The 24,755-nt window shown below is 38.6% G+C and overlaps 1 protein-coding gene across 17 annotated transcripts in view; it reads right to left on the minus strand.

The window, feature by feature from the left end:
• Positions 1-24,755, minus strand: part of map2 (microtubule-associated protein 2) — a 105,253-nt gene that overhangs the window by 33,155 nt on the left and 47,343 nt on the right. For 10 of the 17 annotated variants that reach the window (XM_055015453.1, XM_055015457.1, XM_055015455.1 and 7 more), the window contains exons 3-4: positions 13,560-13,813; positions 203-292 (exon numbers count right to left, since the gene is read on the minus strand). In XM_055015453.1, coding sequence (XP_054871428.1) covers positions 203-292; positions 13,560-13,770 — 301 coding nt within the window. In that variant the 5' untranslated portion in view covers positions 13,771-13,813. Of the gene's footprint in view, positions 1-202; positions 293-3,794; positions 3,858-13,559; positions 13,814-24,096; positions 24,236-24,755 lie in introns of those variants that run through there. The other 7 variants (XM_055015449.1, XM_055015451.1, XM_055015452.1 and 4 more) reach the window with 5 other exon arrangements.

Consider the following 24,755-nt stretch of genomic DNA (forward strand, 5'->3'; position numbering starts at 1 on the left):
GTGTGTGTGACGTAATGAGATTGACTCCTAAACATCAGGTGGGCAGTCCCTGGACAGCACAATGAATGGGCCTGTCCAGGATGTACTCGGCCCCTCACCCAGTGCCAGCTGGTAAGGACCACTGAACAGGAGATATAATTTCTCCACGGCTACTACAGTGCAGTACTTGTACAATACAACTGTGCTGATATGTGTGTCTCACCTGATGGCAGCCTTTGAGTTTCCTGTTCTCCCTTCAGTACTGCCACTGCCTCTGCCGTCACTTCCTGCACAATCCGCGCCGACACTTGTTCTGACCAGACACAGTAACACAAACACAGACGCACAAGATCAATGCCATTTTTATTCAAAGAAAATATTAAAAGGGACTATCTTAAATTAGATACGTTCATAGAATTAATTTGGTTTAAAATTCTATGCTGGCTTGAAAAAAAGTGCACAAAAGCCCCACAGTAGCCTCCAAATTCAAACTGTTGTGAGAATGTGAGGCTGGGTGTTGCTGGAGGATAGCATGTTAAAATTTGACATACATATTTTTTTTAAAACAGTCTAATCCTCCATTCATTTCATTTTTCTCTATTTTTGAATCATTTCCCTCAAAATCTGAGATGAAAGGTTGTGTGAGTGGGCTGGAATTGTTTCTATAACTGCAGCAACACAAAGGCTGCTGGTAAAGACTGTGAGTGTCACCATAGAAACCCAAAATCCTTTAAAAAGTGCAAGCTAAAAATGAGACTAAAGACACATAATTTCCCAAAATGAGTTCAATTTTGCCCTATTTTCATCATACTGGATGAAATAAGCTATTTTATTTGCAATGGTCTACACTTTTTATTATGCCTAAAAAAAAAAAAAATGCAAAATTTAGAAAGAAGGATGCTGAACTTGCAAGTGTGAAGTAAGATTGCATTTGAAATTTTTTGTCTTTTTTTTTGAAAGGGATAGTAGAAATATAAATTAGAGTGTATAATTTGGAGCAAAGTGTTCTGGCCAGAATGAAAGTATGTCTGGGGGCTGTAATTTCATCGCATGTGTCTTTATCACTAGGCTGACAGCCAGATACATAGTATTTACAATGGACTGTAGAGCATTCCATACAATGAATCATCTGTGGGGAAACACGGCAACCATTAGTGCTGAAACACTTGACCTTGACGGCTTAGTACTTTTGAACAGTGTCTGTACACCATAAAACTCAACAACATATATTGTTTGGAGTCCATTTGCAAAAAGCTTCTAGTCTCTAATGCTTCTTTTTCAGCCAACTTGGGTGAAATTTGAGTGAAATAAAATGGGCTGTTTCAAAATGGTTAGAATGACTGCATTGGACTGTGAACAGTCAACCTACAGATAACTATTATTGCTCGTGTTTTTCTTCTTCTATTTAAAAACCAACGTCTGTGAAAGTTTATTTTTTTGCCTTGTTAAAGTGTCAGTGTATCTTCAGAATTAGTTTCCAGTTTAACCATATACAGATGGAATATTGTATTATTACATTTTTGATTAAGGTAGAGTGTTTTTTAAGTGTTTGAGCAGAAATGTAAGCAAGCAGAGAGAGGTGATCCAGACAGACTTTCGAAAGGAGTCATGAGTGTAGAGTCACATCCAAGCCGTTGTAAGGTGAACTTCTAAATATGTAACTTTGACACACAGAGAAGAGCTTTTAGATGTTTCATCAATGATCAGAGAAATACTTTAATGTAGATTATCTAGTTCTAGTCCCTCTAGAGGTGACTGAAGTGCAGTTTCAGCTTGCAGGTGTTTAGAACATATAAAAATCAATTTTTGCAAGAAAACTAAAGTAATATTAGACTTGCACTGTTCTTGACAAAACTAACATCTAGAGGTTGTCAACACTCTCTGGCTGTGTAACACTTGGAGGCAGCAGGTGCTAAACGAGAACTGGAAAAGCCTCAAGCTGAACTGACCACGACCAAAACAGTTTTTAATGTTAAAGAACTAAATGTGTGAAAAATAATGTATGCAGTTGCATTATTTTGTTTTGCCCAACTTAGAATCCCAATAAAGGCTATTTATCAACCAGTCCAATAGCTGCACATTTAAGTTTGTCTACCCATTTATTTTAAATAGCGCATGGTATGCAGGGAGACTGCAGATTCCTATTCAAAGCCTACATTTGCATAGGAACAGTGGTTATGTAGGACTGGGTGGCAGTGCTTTTTTACCGCTGCCATTTCAGAACCTTTTTTTTTTATCCGACATCACCCACACATCAACACAAACAAGCTGGCAGGCGTACACACACCCGCAACAACACGCACACACTTCTTCCGGGAACACTTAGCACAGCCCACTCACCAACTCGAAGCAGCCATTTCCCATTTTCAGTAGCAAAGTGCAATAAATGTGTACCACCTATTCAGTACTTCCAGGCAAAAATCCTTTCTTGTAAAATTGAAAAACAGAGGAAAGGTGTCGACGTCAGACCCACTCAGTGGCTTCAACATCAAACAACAACCCCTCAAGCTTACACGAGGGGTAAAATAACACTGTAGATTTCTGTGAATGGTTCAGTTTTCTGAGTGAGACAACACATTCAAAGAGAGTGTCTGAGATTTTTTCATCATTTTCATGTTTGCTTTTTTGGTGGTTTAAAATATCAGAATGACATATTTTTGAAAGGAAGGCTTCGAAATCACAATGAATAGTAGGTTTGTTCATGGAACACCATCCAATACAAACTCATTTTAGGACAGAAGATGGATTTTGGTGAGAGACTAAAGCAGGATTAATAATCTATCCAAACAGCATGCCTTACACACCTTTCTGATGTTGGACTGGCCAGCTGTACAGAGGTGAGTGAGGCTCGAGGCACTTATTTTCACTTTATAGCTCTCTATTTGTGGCATTTTTCTTGTAAACAACCAAATACAATACTACTAGTGTGTCTCTGAAGAGTGTGACTGTCTGAAATTTGCACATTTCCTGTTAAAAACTGGGATTTTTTTCATTCCACCTTCCTGTGTGACCATAATATTGCTTACAAAAACAGTAAAACTATTTCTGACTCATCATATTTTAAGAACACTTTAGCTTTCCTGAGGTTACATCTTAGCCCAAATGAAATGGAAAATCCTTCAGGCAATAGTCTTTTCACTGTATATTTTACTTCATGTTCAAGATGTAGCTATAGGTAAGAATGAGGCAATGCACACTTTGCTTAATTATTTTGTTTATATTGTTAAATAAGACATTATATATATTTAGCTTTAAAATTGACAAAAGTACAAAAAGTCTTAAAGTTGTCTGTTGAGATAACAAATTAAAAGCAAAAAAAGAAGAGGTAAAAATGGACACAATTCCAACTAGAGCACTCCAGCTGTATTCTCCAGATGGTCTTTATGTATAATAAATAAATAAATGCACATAAATGCCATCTCTTTCAGACAAACAGCGCAGTGTTGAGAAGCTACATCGAGGGCAGTGGTTCACTCAGAAATCATTGATTTTTAGTTTGACAAACAAATCTACTAACATGCACATTCACAAATCAGGAGCACTGTAAAAAAAACGACCTTGTCACATGCATAGAGCCGACTGTCAGTGATGAAAACTAACTTTGTTTGGCTCAGCATCTCCCTGACAAAGTGATGTCAAATGACAAAGCAGTCTGCCTGTCCTTGCCTCTGACAGCAGTATAAAACACATCCACAAAAACTTGCTTTGATTTACAGAAAGGCTGCATTGCATCTCTTTACCTACATCAACATCAAACGCACCAGCTCACATCCACACAGACATACGCTGTCAGTAAATCAAAAAGTGTGCATTACCTGTATGACTGGCTGGCTGAAGCTGAGAACGCTCCCTCTCTGAGCTGAGACTACAACTGGAAGCCCCGAGTCAATGCACAGCACAACCAGACTGCCACACACGCACGCACGCACGCACGCACGCACACACACACACACACACACACAGCAGGGCTGAGAGGGCACAGAAAGAGCAGGAGTGCTGTTTGGTTTGATACCAGTGCTCCCAAAATGTGTAAAGCAAGGGGTTGCCATGGCAACAGACTGGTGGGCCACTGACTTGGGTCCATACTTAATTCAGATGCGAGCGACATGTCACGGTTCTTTCAGCCTCTGTCTCTGCGGCCGTCATTAAATAGGAAATGATGGCTGTAATAGTTTTCAGACAGATGACTTAAATCTGAATTAACTTTTCAGCCCAGATTTTTGCCTGGTGAAATGAAATTCTATTTCAATTTTTTCTAGTGCATCACATTGAACCATGAACATTGAGGGAAAGATAATATTTATTGCTATGAAGACCAGTTATTTATATTTCAAAAAAAAAAATCAAATAAAATAAGCCTGTTACAAATTGAATGTCAAAAAATAAGGAATGTCATGTAATAACATTGGCCAATGACTGTCCTCACACACATCAGCATCATGTCGCCTGTTTAATATCTTTCATATGTGAGCCATCTATTCATACTTTCTTGTAATTATACAATGTTTAATGATTGTTTTTTTTCTAAATCAATATGTGTTACATTTTAATTGCATCAAAAGGGCGACACAAATAAAGTCCGACTAATTGATTTAATATCCCAAAATTAATTATCTTTATCTCAAAGCTACATGGTCTGCATGTTAGAACAAGGTCTAATTGTCCAGCGTGTGATAAGTTAATTCTATCAAGTTGACCATAACATGACAATTTTTGCTCAGATTAATGCTCCAGCAGAGGGAAATGTACTTGTGAAAATCTGTCTATGAGTCTAACAATGTGTATTCACTGCAGCAGCATCAGACATCCGGTTATGTAGACTGTGGTCATACAGCGTACATTTCATCTCCACTAGGAAAGATGTATTCATAGTTTGAAGAAACTATGGAGTATGTGAAAACAAACTGATGCACCGTCACTCAACCAAGCCTTTTAGTGACCTCAAAGGAGAGATGGAGTAAATATTGTCCCACGTGAGTACAAGGTTTAAAAATCAAGTCTTTCCTGCACTGTATCTTCTGGAGGAACAATGTTCTAATATGATATATAATTCCCTTAAATAATAAATAATATAATAATTCAAGTGCTTTATTTTGACATTTTCTTATTCAGAATGATTTTCAAATCCAGGCACCAAGAGCTGGCTGACATTTTTTTTACATTAGCAAAGCAGTTATGGTTCTTAATAAAATGCTTTGAGGTTGATACTTATAAAAAGCTGAAGGCCAATTTTAAAGATGCTTTTAAGAAATACACAAAAAAGACTTTTTTATTAATTTTACATTTTGTAGCATATTCAAATATTAATTTCTGTATTTGAGCATCACTACTCTGCCTTATCTTACAGTTGGAGATCCACTTAAAATGAGGCTGGATCTGTCAGATTACTTGTTAGAAAGCGGTCATTAAATGCATGGTGAACATCTGTGCAACTGCTGGTCAACTTTCACTCTGGACATCATTTCCTCTGCTCCATTCTCACAGTCACTCATTCAGAAAAGACTAATTTTACAAAATGTATGGCCCATCTGTAATTTTCTCTGACACATTATAAATTTAAGGGAAAAGGTGCTTATAAAATGTAAAAACTTCTCACTTGTTATATTTTTAGTCAGTTGACAGTGCTGAGACTTCAATTATTTTATTATAACGCATATAAATTTTAGTGTTAAAAAAAATGTGTCTCACCCCTGTGAGGCAGAATTCCTAAGAGAACTGAAATCAAATGAAGTCATCATGCTCCAACCGACTGGTGTTACTTCACTGTCAACTAAAAGTAATAAAAAGTGGTAACGGGGCCTTTAAAGGTTAAGCAGACTAGACTGATTTATAGAAATGTTTCACAATGCTGACAAAACAAAAGAAAGGGGAAAAAGTTTTTACTTACGTAGTTTTAATGATTTTGGTTGTAGCTCATCTGTTTATATGTACAACATGGTCCAGTTCTAAAGAACCACTGCCTTAACCCTGGGTGTTTTTTGCTTCCAGGTTTATTTTTTTTCATTGTAATACAGTCGTGCACCTCAATGGAAACAGAAGAACTATGTCTTGAAGTATATGTCTTCTCTAAAAGTGTTTTGTGCAATATATGAAAGATGAGTTTATTCATTTCTTATTTTACAAAAAAAAACAGGAATCATTATGTACAACATTTTTCCAAGCACCAAGATATTGCCAGTATTTGGAGAAAAAAGATTGCTCTGCATACTAAAGATATTTCACTACTCAAAATTTCAATTTGCTTTTAGACTTTTCTCTCATTTGCTCTGTCTAAACACAGCCTACAGTTCAGCCCAGTTCTTTTGAAAAGTCCCTGGATATTTGTCACGTGACTGTTGGCCGGTCATAGTATCTCAGTTTTGCAGAAGAATGGAGAATTTGTAGCTCTTTACAGAATCTGGTTGGGGTAAACAGTTTGTTACACAGTGCAAACTTTCAATGAGACGTGTAAAATAAAGTGATTTTGACAAAGCACGACACATCACAGTTTATTTGATTAAGTTTCTCAAAGGACTGTCACACTGAAGGAAAGGCAAGTTGAGAATCTGACAATTGTTTGTTTTTATAGTTTCTGGTTCTGATTAAAAAAAAAGGTGTGACTTTGACAATTTGTATTTTATTCACTTAATTCTAAATATTTACTATATTATAGAAAAATTATATAATACAATCATTTTCCATTTCTACTTATGTGTTCTGTTTCTACAGCGTTTCCACCCATCTTGAAAGAAGGGCTTATGCTCAGCAGCTGTTCCTGAGGTTTTTTTCAATCACTTTTGAACTGTTTCTTTATTCAAATTAAAGTCAAGCTTCAAAGAATAAACGGTGTCATGTTATACAGATTGCAAAGCTTTCTGAGGTCAAACTATTCATGACATATTAACAGCTGTTAATATGTGTTATGATACTTTAAATGTGCAGGAAAATGTCAATTTAAGCGACCTATATAGGTTAGTTAAAGGAAGAACTCAACTCATTGTACATGTATCACATCTGTTTACAAGGCTCAGGGACAACAACTGTGAATGGGAATAATAAATATATACGAAGTCCTTTGTGACTGCACAGGGAGCTCTATGAAGTCTGATAAACAGCCTCCAGTGGATCAGCATTAGGACCGAAGCCTATAAATTGGAAATAAGCTTACTAGACGTATGTAGCTCACTCCTTATGACTGCTTGAGAATAGCAGCTCAAGGTTACATTAGCAGATATGAGTACAATTTACCTGAACCTTCAACTGAACTGTCTATAGTCAAATTGCATTGTGGGGAATGTAGTGGCCAGGTTTTCACAAATACAGAAAATTGTAATGTTTAAATTCGTACCACACTCTAGAATACTTGTGTACATAGCATTGCTTTTACGTCCTTTAACACATCAAGTTCTTGCACAAAAAACGGTCAATTTACTTCATATGTTTCAGCCATGACCTTTGGGTTCAATAAGTATGCCTCAGAGATTCTGACATTCCTAAACTTTGGATTTGTCCCTTTTTGTTTGTCTCTACACTTCACACCAGAGCTTAATTTGGGCAAATTTCCTTTCTGTTGCTGCCTAGCATATACTGATTTAGGCTGATGAGACGGAGGGACTTTAACAAATAATCTTGTCCAGAATTCTTGACACTATGCCCAGTTACTTGCGTCAGCTAAATGACACTGACATCAGTCAGTGCAATATTCCTAATGTAACAGCAGGGCTTCCTTGATTTGTGTAAACCAACCACTCCCTGGAATACACTCAACATTCTTTGCATTCTTTCTCTTTCAATTAACTCACTCTTTTTCTTTCTCCCTCTCTCCATCTCGTCCTCTTGACCACTTCTAGCATGGCTGACTGGCTTTTTCAACTTTGTTTCAAAGGAAAGTCAAGAGGGCAATTTCGTGCTTCAATAGTTCTTGTTGTGTCTGAAGAGCTTTTCACAGGGAGAGAAGGCTCACCAAGTGCCAGCATCAGCCCTTCTGCCACCCATCCTGCCCCACTTATCCCCCACCCTGCCCAGCTCTAGAGCAATGCTAATGTATGCTGACAAGATGCTCTGCAGACAAACACAGCTGCGGATGATTACAAAACATGTATTGATATATAGTCACTGGCCACTACATTAGGTACACCTTGCTAGTAAAATGTTGGACCCCTTTTTGCCTTCAGAACTGCCTTAATTCTTTGTGGTATACTTCCAACTAGGTGTTGGAAACATTCCTCAGAGATTTTGGTCCATATTGACATGATAGCATCACGCAGTTGCTGCAGATTTGTCGGTCGCACATCCATAATGCCAATTCCCCGTTCCACCACATCTCAAAGGTGTTCTACTGGATTGAAATCTGGTGACTGTGGAGGCCACTGGAGTACAGTGAACTCACTGTCATGTTCAAGAAAACCAGTCTGAGATGATTTGAGCTTTGTGACATGGTGCATTATCCTGCTGGAAGTAGCCATCAGAAGATGGGTACACTGTGGTCATAAAGGGATGGACATGGATAGAAACAGTACTCAGGTAGGCTGTGGCATTTAAGCAATGCTCAATTTGTACTAAGGGGCCCAAAGTGTGCCAAGAAAATATCCCCCACATCATTCCACCACCACCAGCAGCAACCAAAACCATTGATTCAAGGCAGGATGGATCCATGCTTTCATGTTGTTTATGCCAAATTCTGACCCTATTATCCAAATGTCGCAGCTCAAATTGACACTCAACAGACTAGGCAACATTTTTTCAATCTTTTGTTGTCCAATTTTGGTGAGCCTTTCCCAATTGTAGCCTCAGTTTCCTGTTCTTAGCTGACAGGAGTGGTACCAGGTGTGATCTTCTGCTGCTGTAGCCCATCTTCTTCAAGGTTTGTTGTGTTGTGCATTCAGAGGTGGTATTCTGCATTCCTTGGTTGTAGCGAGTGATTATTTGCGTTATTGTTGCCTTTCTGTCATAACTAGTCTGCCCATTCTCCTCTGTCCTCTCACATCAACAAGGCATTTTGGTAGATCAGCAGTTTTTGAAATACTTAACAACCATGCCACATTCAAAGTCATTTAAATCCCCTTTCTTCCCCATTCTGATGCTCGGTTTGAGCTTCAGCAAGTTGCCTTGACCACATCTACATGTCTAAATGCATTGAGTTGCGGCCATGTGATTGGCTGATTAGCTATTTGTGTAATAAGCAAACTGAACAGGTCAAGTGGCCATGAGTGTGCATTAAAATTCTAACAGATCACTGTGTGTAAGCCTTAACTTAAGTGCACCATTACTAGTTAGTGCTTTAAAATAATATTGGCTTCAAGTGATACTGGAGGTTTTTGTTGGTCATCTGATTTTAGAGCCAATCTCATCCTGATCTCAATACAACCTCTGCTGTCTGATCACTCATGCATTTGATGCAGGTTGATGCATTTTTTTCAGAGCCTCTAAGGACTAATGATACATTGAAAGTATTTATATCATACCTAAGTTAGTTTCATTTTCTGCTGAATTCCAGGACATCAGGCTGAAATTACAGTTGCTTTGATTTTTTGATTTGATTTTTGAAAGTTTATTTTGAACATTTCAACATTAATGCAAAGCTAAAACTTAAATACTTCGCTTTTTCATCTAAATGAAAAAAATGTTGTTTTCTTGTTGACATCACTTTCAAGCCATGACTTTGAAGTTCTTTGCTGCTCTTTGATAAATGTCAGTAATGAAACAGAGAAGCACAAGAGGCCTTGGCAGCTGCTAATTATGTTGACTCACTGGTAGCTTAATTTTTATTAGAGAGCAATGCAGGGCAAGTTCAAAAACAGAGGGTGGTCTGGATATCAGAGACATTAGAGAAAGCAAATGAAAGAAATTACCCATGTTACATTTGACGGACAGTTGTTTTTACGTATTCTATAGAATTCAGTGGACATAAAATGGTGATATGCAAAGAGGTTTAAATAGAAAAGGACAATGACAATTTTGATTTTATACAAGCAAAATAATCCAGAGCTGCATCTCGTTTTCCATGACTGCTTTATGACCAGAGTCATTAATGTTTCAGTTGCATTTGAATAGAAAATCAAAATAATTTTGTGGTCAACAGAAAGAAGTTACTTGTTCAGCTCGAGGGGTATATATGGATTTCAGGTCAAGTTACCCCCGAGGAATGTAGTGTGATACAAGTTCAATATAGCCAGGTTTTCTTTGCATTAGCTGTCTTGACAGCACCTAAAAACCCCAATCGGGTATGATGGGTGTCACAAGGATGGTAATCAACTATCCTTGTTAACTCAGGTTTTCTTTATAAGGCTCTGTGCATGCTTCCATAAAAAGTTTGACATGTCATTTGACTTTTGGAAATTAACCATTCATAGAGCTATGGTGAATATAAAAATTATTATAAAAAGCAACACTGTTACTGCAAATGATTCAAGACAGGAATGCTGGTAAAAAAAATCTGTACTTTCAATATCACAGCCACACATTAGAATACTTAAACTTTACTTAACTTTATACAATTTAAAAAATTGCATTGGATTTACACAATGACAAATAAAGGCCTCTACCTCTGTCTCTACTATTTAACATGATTTTGAAAAAGTGCATTTAGGTCTGTCACTGTCCCATATTGAAGTACACATGCAAGTTTAGTCTTTGGCCAAATCAAAGCAAAAAAGTTATTAATTAAATACTCTGTGATAAATACTAATAGACGAATCAGTTTTCTATTCTGTATTTAATTAGCTGCAGGTCTAGCAGTGTAAAACAGACTTGAGACCACATCAAGACCAAGCAAAACAACACATTTATGCATTTTCTGAATGCAGGTTCCTGTGGCAGCAACATGCACACAGTTAGCCTGCTTTAACTGCACAGCTTCACTGAGTGGGATTGCTTTGGCAGGTTTGCAGATATAACCCATCCCCTAAGATGACAGTCTCCGCTGCTTATAAAGAACAAGGTCAGGTAAAGAAATGGGTAAACTGTAGCACTTATAACAGCCAATTTAAATCCCAGGCTCTTAAAATATCCATGGTGATGTAGCCAGGTTCAGAGAGGGCAACCCTTTTGACACTTGAAACTCTGGCTTTAGATCACCCATTTGCATCACTTCGACAACCCTCTGGTCAGTTATAGCTATATTAGTAGTAGTATATATTAATATTAAAAGTGCATTTTAATATAACAAGTAATCATTGAATAGCACCTGTTCTAGATTTGAGTGTTGAATCAAGTGTCATTATACGATGAAAATGCAGTAGTGAGATTCATGAATCATCAAAGTAAAATGTTCCTAGAAGCAGATGTAATCATCGCACAATCATCTGCACTAATGTTACCTTCCTTCAAAATTTGATTTTAAGGGTGCTTTCACACCTACGTCTTTTAGTCCGCTTAAAGCGGACTGGAGTCCGCAACACTTGCAAGTACGGTTCGTTTGGGCTGATGTGAAAGCATACCAGATTTTTTTGGTTCGGACTAACGAACCGCACCGAGACCACCTTCGGGAGGTGGTCTCGGTCCGCTTCTATGTGAACTCCGGTTCGCTCCTGGTGAGAACACAAACCTGTCTCCATTCGGACCACTTGATGGCGCAGCAGACTTTTTGGTCTACGGGAGCTTCCGTAGCAACCTGCACAGGGAATTTTACGCCAATCAGCGTACACCTACGTCATCGTAAACGCCTTGTTTTGTAAACAGCGCCGCCAAACGACTGGGGGGAGATATAACATTAATTGGAGTAGGTTCACCTGCGAAAACACTGGTGTGAATGCGAACCGAACCAGTTGAAAATAGCAACATTGTAACAACTTTTGGGTCCAAACGAACCACTTTAGCGGACTAACAGGTGTGAAAGCACCCTAAGACTGAAACTAAAGATGGGCATTGAGGACATAAAAATAGTCAAATGGCAACAGGCAGCTATACACTCAAAAATACTGTTATCGGCCTTAAAAACTACTATCAGTTAAGCCCCGATAATGGGGAGATGGGAGGTTAATTGGTCTCTTGTCACTGCATTCGGAATGGCCTTGTCTGTGGCAAGCTGGAGCCGAAAAGAACAAAATCCCCGGCAAAGTAAATTGTAGGGGATCTGTTGCCATGGTTACACTATTGGTACATTATCGGCCTTGTCTCCAGGGTGTGAGTGAGGGTGGAGGGTAGAGAGACAGATTTTATGTGTTAATTATAGCATTGTTAATAACAGTATGCGAAGACCCAGAGAACTGCAAACTCACATACAAAAAGAGACAGGACACACACATACACACCCACGCACGCATGGCATGCACAACTTTATGCAGCGTACAAACTCAAAAACACCCCTAAAACCACATCACACAATAACACACAAACATCTACATATGGCCACATCACAAGAAAAGTTCACGTATGCAAGCACACACATATAATTCTAATATGAAGGGATAACGCACAAATATTCATGAGCATGCTCATCCATGCAAATCCAAATTACACACAACTGAGTACTAAATCAAAACAAATATACTCTGGTATGAAGACTTCTCTTTGCTAAAAAAACTGCTGATGTGTTTTGCCACGAGTGCCACCAGCTCCTTCTACACAAACACGTACTTTTTGACAAACTCTTTTTACGCTGCCATCTGTGTCATCACTGTGTCACCGCCTCTGGACACAAAATTAATAACAAAAAAGAATTTGATGACCAGAAGGAATTTAGCTGGCTAAACTGTTACTCTTGCATAGATTTGCACCTTGGCTGTCAAAAAGAGGCCCCGGCCAACATGCATCTCAACAGTGCTTCTGATGTGAAGGCTTCTGAATCAGACATGTATTAAATCCTGCACTCATAGACCTCACTTCCACTTCACGTACTTGTATTCTTTAAAACTGACAGAAAACCTTGTTAATGTTCTCACATTTTCATGACTCTGACTATCCACTGCTAGCTGTCTTTTCAACTTGCATGTGATATCTGGTTTCATCCACACACTTACAGTGATGCCGTGCAAACACACACCAAAGTTAGGCTGGTCACAACTCAATGGCTGTTTTTGATGATGTAATGTAATATTGAAATGTATGTGCTTTATCTTTATGTTATAAAGAAGATTTTTATACATTTATATACGGTGCTACAATTTTAATTCAATTTGGGAAATATTTCTTGGAACATTTTTATTGAAATACTACAGGAAAATTATTACCTGTGAAAAGATTTTAGAAATCAATTTTAGAGTGGATTGTAGGAGTAATTTGGAAATGTAAAAATGCATTATAGTATAAAGTCACAATGTTGTCTTTCTTTCATCTTTGCTAAGGACCTTTCTTGCATCTTCTTTCCTCTCTACTGTCAACTAACAAACAATAAATTGCCACTGAAACTGACTTTGCAAGTAAATATCATGAGATGCTTTATCAAAATAATTGTTTTGATACCCTAAGAGATCCCATCTCTCAACTATTCAGGTTAGTTCACATTAAATCTCTTTTTCCCTGCACAACCCATCCCTTACTATACATGTGCAAATTTGCACTTTTCTCCAGCAATTACAGTGAAATGAAATCCTGATATTTTGGTGCTGAGTCTATTTACTAATGCCTCTGATGGCAAGTAAACAATGAGAAGGACATATTACCTGCAGTTATAGCGTGAGCTCCAGTTAGCTCCCCATTGAAGCCGTTCTCCCTGGCAGAGTAGGGGGCTGTGGCCATGTGAGCCCCGCCAGGCTGGCAGGTCCTGTAGGCTGAGGAAGAGTAACCATTGGCTCCGTGGGTGCCACCAGGCTCCTGCCCTCCTGATGGGTCCCACTGGGGGGCCCCGTCTTCTGGCTGTCGACTGTCTGCCATGCTAGCAGCCGGGGAGGTTGGGCGAGGGATGGGGTCACTCCTTCTGGGTGAAAGACAGGAAGAGATGGAGGAGAGAGAAGAGAAGGCGAGGCATGGTGAAAACTCAGCACGTCTGTGTTATTAACTGCAATGTTGGCAATGTTACATAAAGGAGAATGAACAGTGTGCAGACCAGAGGAGGCTCTAGGACACACTGCATCAGTCACATTCACAAATCTCTTTTTGTCAGTCATAATCCCTGCTGCAGCTCCACTGAGCTTCACTGTCAACAATTCTGAAAGTGCAGCTGTGCTTGTGTGAGTTTGTGTGTAGGTGGCTTTGTGAAATACTGTCCTTGGATGTTGGTGGGCAGATGACAACCACTGGACGAAACCCTATTGATTTGTGTGTGCTTTTGAGAGTGTGTAATGACTCATACAGCCACTGGCTCAGGTGGATGTCAAAATTGGTTGAAAATGAACAGAGCAGACCTTGGATTTTGGTGACTCATGCAGGGTGGTCGGGATTAAAGGTCGGCTCTGCTTGATTTGACAAAATCCAATCCAACATTAGGCAAACAAAATCAGATAACCACTGTGGCATATTGTTGATTATCTGAAAATGTGACGGCAACTATTTCATCAACAAAAATGACATGCAGTTTTTCAAGAACTTGGACAGGAAGTATAGTTTGATCTACACAACACGCATATCCAGTGTTGACCAGCACAAACATCGTAGCACATACAGTACATATGCTAAACATGAAATCCCGTGCTGAGTGAAGATGATTGATTAGCACAGCATGAAGAGGAGATCAAGGAGAAGCAGAAGGTGGAAAATATTGATCAGCCCACATAATCGCCTGAGGCAGGGAAAGGCAGTAAGATTCAATGATCTCTTGGACAGTATTGGACAGAAGGTAGGGGAAGGAGATGAATGGATTTGATGTAGTGTAAGATCAATGAATAAGGTTGTGTGTGTGAAGTCCTTTACTCATGCTCGGCTTCTCTTCTGCATATAGTTAAGTTAGTTGGATAATACATTGATCATTATATTTTAATAATTAGTGCGGGTCTCTGTTGTTCTACTCTGTTAATGCTTGTTTTCTGGTAGTTTCGGTCTTCCAAGAACAGCACCCACAGTCGAACACAAAATAAAGGTAAGGCTCTGAAGGGGAATTGGTGATTTTTGCAGGAGGGTTGTGGACGGCAGTGCTTCAAGCAGAGCAGCCTGTGTAGTTGTGCATAAGGGGGTGTGTGAAGGAGCAATTTGTCATTTAGCTCTGCAGTCCACAGAGATCCAGAGACTGAAGGGAAGTCTGCTGGAGAAAACAGGAGTCAATAACTGCAGCCTGAGACCAAGGTACTGCTACAATGAGCACTAGTCACTGCATCCACTGTGCATTCAATACTACTACTCACTGTCTACCCACCAAGAGAATAGAATAGACTACAACAGAAAAGAGTCAAACAGTAAATGTTGGGGAAAATAAGCACAAATACTATTACAAATTAGTGTACATTTGATCTTTAGTTTATTTATTGTCAAAATAAACAATAAACAACGAACTAATAGGTCCGGTTATAAACAGTCAGGTCTGAGCCAGTCCAATCACCTTCATGTCACTTGCTGTGATTGAGCGTTTGTGAAAAGCAATTAGCAAGTAAGAAGAGAAACCATGAAAGGGAAACATAAATTCTATATTGAACAGCAACGTAGAGAGTACTTAGACTGTATATCAGAATGGCTGTACTTAAGTGCAGCATTTATCAAGTTCCCCATCTTAGTTTAGTATTAGCATACTGGTATTTGTCATTTAGCAGAATTTGTCATTTAGGCACTGTACACTTGTGGCAAATGCAAAAGCCATGGCCATGTACATTTAATGGCATTAAATATTAATATGTCCTTACAGTATTTTCAGACTCCCAAACTTCAACCTCATTACTTATCCTGTGAGACAAATTGAATTCTCAAAAGATCACAAGCTCAAGTGAGAAGCCAGGTGGCAAGATATGTGCTTATGGTCTGGCAGAACAATCAGCCAACTATGAGGACCGACTGGCAGCTACAGGTGTGTTTTAGGCGTAGGTCAATGGTGAGAGATAGATGGTTAATTTAATCAGACGTCATGTACTTTTTGAAGGTGATGGTTATCTGTAAAAAAAAAAAAAAAAATGTATCTTGTGCATCATGATACCTCAAAGTCAGCAGATCACTAAAACTTCAGGGATTCACCACCTGGAAATAATGAATACTTGAATAGAAGTTTGTGCCAGTTAAGCTCATCGATCTTAAGATATTTCTCTAGATAAGAAGTCTGACTCACCAGGTGTAGACTGGATATATAAGCTTGTCAGTGGCTGTGCATTTTGTGCAGCTTTCTCCTCCCCTTTCTACATATTACTGTTTTCAGAATACCTTTCCCTTACCTACCACACTGAAAACTTCAAATGTTTGCCAAAGGATTGGATTGGCAGTCATTCTGGTTTTAATTTGGTGAATTTGTTATTGTAATGACAGTGGTTGCCTGCCTGCATGCATATTTTCCACAAAAACAATTCCCTCATTGCTACTTTGAGGGAGCACCATTGCTGCATCCTGGGTGTAGCACTGCCCAAAATGTTTGTGACTGGCTTAAAGAAATACAAACAAGCCAGAACTTTTTCTCTCTGTAGCAGAATGATAATTAGGTGCAGTTAGACCATTCTGCACAGTGCAGTGTCAGCACTCGAGAATGGTCTGACTACGCTACTTGATAAGTGACTTTGGCTTGCTGGTGAGGCCATAGGATCACAAAACTCTTGAAGCTTCAGGCTCTGCACACCATAAATGTCTTTCCAAAAATCTCAGCAATAAATCCAGTCATTGTAAAAGTATTTCATTCTGAACAAAAGAATTGGAACAGTGTCTTTAGAAGAACACTGTTGTATTTTTCACAGTATTTATTCATTTGATGATATCAATTACGGAGTACTTGAGTTCCACTGTTAGTACTATGTGAGTAAGTTACAAAAAAGGTTGAGAATTATTAAAAAAGAATAATATAAGGATCAAGGACAGAGGGGCAAGGTAGCAATTAGCAGACAGCAAGGAAAGGGTAGAACTGCATGTTATGGCTGTAAGTCTTTGCAGCCTAAATGGATCACAGTCAGAGTCAGTGGAGCCTTGCATGACTCAGGTCCTGATGTGAACACCAGAGTGAATGAAACCTCTACAGAGACTCCACATCACACAACACTACACCTCTCCGACTGCTTTACAAAACTGCTCTCTCTGTCTCTGTCAGTGTATCTTGAACTGTTCCTTCACTGTATCTTCTATTGCTTGTTCACCTACTGTGTCCCTGTTCAAGGCTCCATTGAAGAGCACTTCCAATATTAAAAGAGCCATAAAATACAGAGATGAGGCCTCTGTCCTGATGCTACGTCTACGTGCTGTCTGTCTGATGATGAAGGTGACTTTGAGCTCTGTGGCTAATTTCCAGACCCAACGAGATCATCCTGACTGGTGTACAGGCTCAGAGGGTCAGTGGTGGTTCAAGAGGATGGAAAAGGAGTGGGAAGTGTGGGCTGGCCTCATGGTGGCCTGCTGAGCTGTGGATGATGTTTAGTGTAAGATGAACAAGTTTAAGCATAAGAGTGTGCTTCTTGTCTGAATAAAACAGCACCCTCTTCTGGATTAAAGTCTGAAAGGAAACAATTGGAACTACGAGAATGCATCAGCATATCCAGTGTGAGACTTAACTTTTCTTATCAGACTAAAAGACAAACTGGGCTGCAATGCATTACAGTGTCTCATCCATACTAAATAACACACACAGAATACTGATTCGGGGTCTCATGAGAAAGTGAGCAGTGAAAATCAAGGAGAGAAGAGCAAACTTAAAATGATTAAAGCATGGAGAGAAAAGTAAAAATGAAGTCTTATCGTGATCCATTTAGAGAGGAAATGATGGAGAGATGTGAAGAGCAGACAACTGTAGATCAGAATCTCAAATAATACATATTGTTCAGATAATGTACTGTCCAGTGAGGAGAGAGACTCTATGAGATGGTGATATGATAGAGTTAGACGTAGGGCGTCTCAGTAGACAGCAGGTCTGTTGCACTTGGCAAAAAGCCCATGGCACTTTGCCAGGGGGTTGGTTGATGCTGATAGGCAGTCTCTCTGTGCCAGGGAAGAATGGAGTAGAATAGTGAGTAGACAAGTAGAGATGGGCACTGCTGCGACTGGACATTTAGGACAGTTTTGTAACTCTTTAATGTATAACAGTGGTGTTATACAGTCACCATTCTGTGAGTTTTGTTAGCTATCCTAAAAGAGAGCAGAATGGGCAACTGCACGACAGCCATTGATTTATTTTCAATAATTTGCTATGTTACTGCCACTCACATTTTGTTTATATTAGAAAAAATGACATTCTCTTCATTAATGTTTTAAATATTGGGCAACAGATTTTATGAGCATATACTGAAACAGATCTTTTTGTAGACAAACACAACTGTGGATATATACTCTGGTATTACACTGTAATATTCCTCAACATTTTCGAAAGCATTCCAAGAGTCTACTGTAAAATGCTGAAGATAAAAACCACTTAACTTGACGCACCTGACCTGTTTTGAAAAGCATTTTCTGACTTGTACATGCAAATTATAACATCTGAGATCCAAAGGATGAGAGGTAAGCGCAGACTCTAATGGCAACAAGACATACTAAAAATAAGTCTGATGCACGATTGTTGTTGTTTACATTTGGACAGCATAAAGCAACGTGAAGGAAGTAAATGTACACGTCAACACTGACATGACATGATGTTCAAAGCCTATAATCAACTACACATCAATCTCTTTAGGGTTCTTTTTTAAAACCTGTGTATGAGAGGGGAAGCAAAACAGAGAAAATAAAAGGAACTAATATATAGAGAAACAGACAGTTCTTCTGGTCTGGTAACATCTTGTAACCGTGACATCCTCATTATGGGGCTGCCATTAACAATTATTCTTCTATCAATTATTCAATCAAATATTTCAACTATGCTGACAAACAGAAGGGAAATAGTAAATTAAAGTTCCACTCAGCTACTGCCTACAAGAAAATGCTTTACTAAGAAATATGTGATAAGCTATTTTCTTAACAACCACGGTTATCCGTCTCTCTTTACACCAACAATAAACATATGTATGTCACTACAGGCCATTTTAAACAGCATTATTGCAAAAGAAAAAGAACCCCCAAGCAACAAGAACCGTGTATTTATTAGTTGCTGAGGAGGCTGACTTAGCTGTATGATATATTAGTTCTAATTAATTCATAGTGGTTGCTAAGCAACATGTGCATATGTACAATAGAAGTATGATCTGCAATCGTTGCTTCACATTTAGATCTGCTTCAGTATGTACATTATAACATCAAACTAAGACGTATTTACATCTACCGTTTAGCCCAACATTGTAACTTGTCCTAACAATATTTATGACGGTGACATCTGAATCCCCTCTGCTCCTGTCAACTACCTCATGCTGGCAAATTGATCACTTCACAGGAATGAATCAGTGATGAGTTGTATTTAGCAACACACTGTAAATGTCAGGTTGTGAAAATAATCCCGTAAATATGCTGCATTTTTAAGTCTTATGTAAAGTTTGAGTGCAGCATTACTAGAAAATAGTCCAGTGTTGTTTTTTTTTTGTGTGTCAGAAAACTTGAAAAGCTTTCTACAGCTGCTGTGGGGGGGCAATTTTCCTCACTGTGTCCTCAGAATAGACCACTCAGGGTACTTTTCCTCCCCAGACTCAACTCAACTCAGCTAAAACTGTGGCTCGGGAAGTAGGTTATTCAGAGGAGGGTTGGGTGGACTATGAAAATATGTCAGATATTAGCGTTTGATTTCCTCATAGCAAGTATTTTTCATGATGTCTTCCAGGAACTATCCACTTCACAAGCTGCCCAGTATAACCACAGTGTTTTGTTGACATCCACTGAGCTGCAGTATTGGAGATGCTGCAGGTTCAGTCTCTTACTGATGGGCACATTGACAGTAATTGTGAAGGGAAGGAAAAGCACGACACCATCACTTTTTCCATCTGTATTTTCCCAGTGAGGCACAATCCATACGAAACAACAGAGCTGCAGTCAATAGAATGAAGATACACTGGCAAAGACACTATTTATAAGCAGAGTCAAACCAAGACACACACACACACACACACACACACACACATGCACGCACGCACGCACGCACTTGCTTCAACACTTTCTCCACACATGCATTTCCATGACCTCAAAATAGTGCGTGGGCTGTCCAGTTGAAACATAAATAATAGTCCATTAAGACAGAAACTATAAAATTTTAAATTTTGATATGGTACTTAGATGCACATGTCACTTGTCACAGAGGTTGGGAAAGTGGAATTGTGTGTTTTTTCCAGAGGCTGACAGTGTCTTTTCCTCTCCATTATTCCTACCACCTGTCCCCTTTCTAACATTTCTAAAAATTCTTATTCACCTTTGAATTATATTTTTTTTTTACAAAATGTAACCTTAATTAACATAACAGTCAAACAAAGACTATCAGAAGTCTGAAACGTAGAATTACTGTTGAGTACTTTTTTTTTAGTTTTTATAAACAACATGAATTATCTGAGTCTATCAATGCATCAAACCTGAATTACAGAATTTCCTTCCATAATATCTCTTCACATTAAAAGAGCTATGAGTAAATCAAAATCTAATAGTGACACCATGCAGCAATTAGAAGTTTATTGAAGACAAACTTTCAAGCTGTGTGAATATTCTGGTTTATTTCCAATTGTTTCAACACAATTTCCCCCCTGTCAATTCAAGCATTTATCACAATGTGTGTCCAGCTTAAAGAGATGAAGCACAACTGATAAACTGTCGACGAACACATCAGCCACAAAAAGTCTTTCCAGACATAATCACCAAGCTAATTAAGCAGTCCATTCGTCATTTCCACGGCTCTTATCTGCGCCTTCGCCTTTTGTCTAAATCCTTAGCATCCTTTCACTTAGAAATGTTCTCCCCACCTGTCATTTCTTCTTCCTCTTCACCTTCCTCCACCTCCTACCATCACTGTTCCTCCACCCACACACTCCTCCTCCTCCTCCTCCTACACCTTTCATCAGGCTTTATCTTTCTTTTCACTGTGCTCTCTATCGCCTCATCTCCCTCCTACGATCTGAGCACTTTTACATGCTGCCATCTCACTGTGTGTGTGTGTGTGTGTCTGTGTGTGTGTGTGTGCGTGCGTGCGTGCGTGTATGTGTGTGTGAGTCACACAGATGCTGCATTGCAGGGCTCTCCTCTGAGGGCCATCTAGCTGCAGGAGCCAGAGAGCAAGAGAGACTGGGGATGTATGTAAGATCTGGTCCCTTTTAGTGCCTGTGTATGTGAGCTCGTATGTAAGTTCAAGCTTCGATATTGTACATGAGTGGCTGCATGCTTGGAGATGTGTGCAGGCATGCGTTTATTTGCAAGCAAGGTCATGTACATGTGCTGAGGAACAGTTTCACATTTGAAGAAATATGCTCATTGTCTTTTTTGCTGACCCTGAAACGACTAGATTGATGTCATTCTAGTGTATGTACAGTAAATATACAAAATATACCAATGTAGCGAAACAAAAATAGCAAAACAAGCATCTTATTGGGGTTATGTGTCAGACTATTTTTGGGCCAGAACCAGTACCTCACTGGAGAATCAGCTGGTTGTTTGGCAACTGCTCCTAGCCAAAAAACAGTCCAGTACATAACTCGATATCAAACAGTGGATTGTTGTATGGATTTGATATGGATTACACACATTTATGGACAGATTAATATAACATTAATTAACAAGCTTTATAGGTGTTGACAAGCAGATTTTGTTGCCATTCAATGGAACAAAATGACACTGTAAGGTTTTTGATGTTATTTTATATAAGACATGTAAATTCATTGTCAATTTTTTTAAAAAATGTTTTGCCATTTCAAAAATAAAAATTTGAAAAACTATGTAAAATAAAAAGTAAATAATCTGTCTGAATTATAGCTATTTTTTATACTGTAGTTGTTTTGCCTACTTTTGGTCTTGACGCTAACTGCCCCAGCTACATATTTACCAAACAAACATGATGGCAGTGTTGATCTTCTCATCTAACTCTCAGCAAAAAGATATATTTCCAAGAGGTAAAGCTATTCCTTTTGTTGTTCCAGACATTTTCATGTTATAACATAGTTGACAGTCCTGCGGTTGGTTTAACTGGTGCAAGACAAAGTGGAGTTTTGGCTGTACAACTGTTCCAAACTAAGACATAGGGTCAAATGGCCTAAACTTTATCCACAAATTCCTCACTAAAGCATCAAAAGGCCCTCTCAAATAATACATCCATTCTTTGTGATAGTTACTTCACCTAACACATAAAATGTAGAAGAGCATATAGAGTAAGTATAAATACTAAAATCCTCCTGTCATTGTGCACTTGTACAGAAAATCTTCACTGAAGTCCTTTTATAAAACCTGAAAGGAAGCCCATCTAAAGTCTGCTTTAAGATGCTGTTAAATAAGACCTTATCAGGGCAGCTTTCAGTGGTGAGTTCTCGGTGTAATGTAACCACTGCTTCAAAGGCTTTACATCTAGGAAATATGCACACTTGTGATTTTTGGCATAAAAGCAAAAACGATGTTGAACTGCATTAAAAAAATGGCTCTTGGCAGCGTCAATCCAGAAATGATGTTATTAGTACTGGAGAGGCCTTTAAAAGCCTGTGAACACGCATTGATTTAAAAAAAAAAAAAAGAAAGAAAAAAGGTATAACAGAAAAAGACACCGGTTGATTCCTGACCCACTAGATGGTTTTCATTAAAAGCACAGCAGCACAGTGTACTTTCTCCGTACTTCCAGCTAATTTTCTGCATCAGTTCTATCCATTTGTCCATGCTTAGCCTTCTCTATTGCTTTAGCTTTTTACAATATTGTAATTTAATATTTGTCGATAAAATTTATTTCGACAAGTATTACACCAACTAAAAACAAATTTGACCCATAAAAATGTTGTGTTTTATAAACCACTCTATTGTGATTTTACCATTTTACATGATTAAAATACGTATCAAATATCCATTACACGTTGGTCTTTGGAGTATTATTAAATACAATCTTGGTGCAATGTGCTACTGTGTTGAATCTCAGTGAGCACATTTTTACATGAAAGTGTACAGTTTGTATCACAAAATCAAACTGCATCCTCACGATAATGTGTCAGTTGCTTGTTTTTTATGTTTTAATAATAATAATAATAATAATAATATTAATAATAATAATAATAATAGGCTCTATCTGTCTAGTGTATTTAATCTATTCTATCCTATTTATATGCAGACTTGTAGCTAGACACATCATGACTTTGCATGACAGTAATGGGCAGGGGAACCATCTACTAACCCTCATACAGACACACATAGAGAGTCACTATTAATCCACCATCCATAGCCGACCTCGCTACCTGGAACGCTGTCTTTCAAGCGTAGAAAACAAAGAGAAGCCATGAAAGCGTGACTGCCTTTCAGTGGGTCTCGGTGCTGATTGTCTCACTAAAGCAGCTCTTCTCTTCCCACTCAGTACCCACTTCCCACTCATAGCTCCTAGCAGCCTGCACTCACATGTACATCCACCCACACACCCATTTCATCTGTGGAGGTAACAAGCATTCTTTCTGTCTCTTTCTCTTGTTGTAAATGTTTCGTTTTCTCTTTCTGACAGATATTCATCACATCTCAAATGTTTATAATAGACATAGATGACTATGAACAGGCTTCCCATGATACTGTAAGAGGTTTGGGCTGGTTTTGGCCTAATTCATTCAGGTTTGGGGAGCTGCTGCAGCAATGATGGCATACAGTAATGCCTTATTTCTAATTATCATATTGCCAGCAATGATTCTGACTTGCCAGAGCTGCACTCAGGTTCTTGGCTGTAGTTTATTATTTCTAGGACATTTGAGCAGTGGAGCTGCATTAGTATATGAGTATAGCTGTGTTCCAGGTGCGCAAAAGGAGGGTCAAATTGCAAAAAGTGTCCATGTACGCTTACAGGATTCATCTCTCCACTACAAAACAACCATGTCAAGGAGGAGGAGTATTTTCCACATTTTAGCGCAAGACAAATATTCAAGATCCAATAGAAAGTAACAACACAAGCTGTTGTTTTCATTTAATGATTTGTGCTGAATTTTGAGAGTAGCAAGTTTTATTATTTTGTATTTAGAGTGAATATTAAAGCAGTCACCAGATCTAGCAACACACGTTCTACATGTATACGCAAACGGTGGTGTATTTTACCTGGTTAGCTGGTCTGGGACTTTGGACGATGAGTCAAGCTGGATCCCAAGAATCTGTCCTCTTTTCAAAAATCACAATGTTGACGTCAAGATTGTCAGAAGATTAATATAAGCCAAGGGAGACAGCCTCCTAGTTGCACCTGTTAATTATAAAAAAGAAGATCAATACTTTGTTTTTTTTTTAGTTTTTACATAACCTTCATCTGTCTCCACCAATCTGGACTGCTGGGATTTGTTTCTCTAGGGAACAGCTGATTAATTAAACAAGACATCACACAGTAAAATGTTTTTAGAATTCTTTGGCAATTTCTGGAAAAGATAAAGGGAGTAGAAAAGGAAGAAAGGAAGAGAATTAATCAGAATTTGAGACTTTCTATGAGCTATTCAACACAGATTAGGCACAAAAGGAAAAGAGGAAAGTTCCCTACAAATTTCTCTCCAAGTTATAGGAACAGCTAAAAATCTGTGGTTTAATGATAGGAAACATGCAGCACTAGTGCAGTAGGTAAACCAGCTAAAAGTAACCTAACACAGCAGCCATGCAATAGCTGTGTGTTTCTAATATTTTGCCTATATCAGCAAGAGTAGACTAAGTATTGAAACACCACTCAACCACGCAGTGTAGTGTAACTCAGCAGGAACAAAAACTGCCGCCTCAAA

This window comes from Amphiprion ocellaris, chromosome 11, assembly GCF_022539595.1.
Source record: "Amphiprion ocellaris isolate individual 3 ecotype Okinawa chromosome 11, ASM2253959v1, whole genome shotgun sequence".
Taxonomy (NCBI): domain Eukaryota; kingdom Metazoa; phylum Chordata; class Actinopteri; family Pomacentridae; genus Amphiprion; species Amphiprion ocellaris.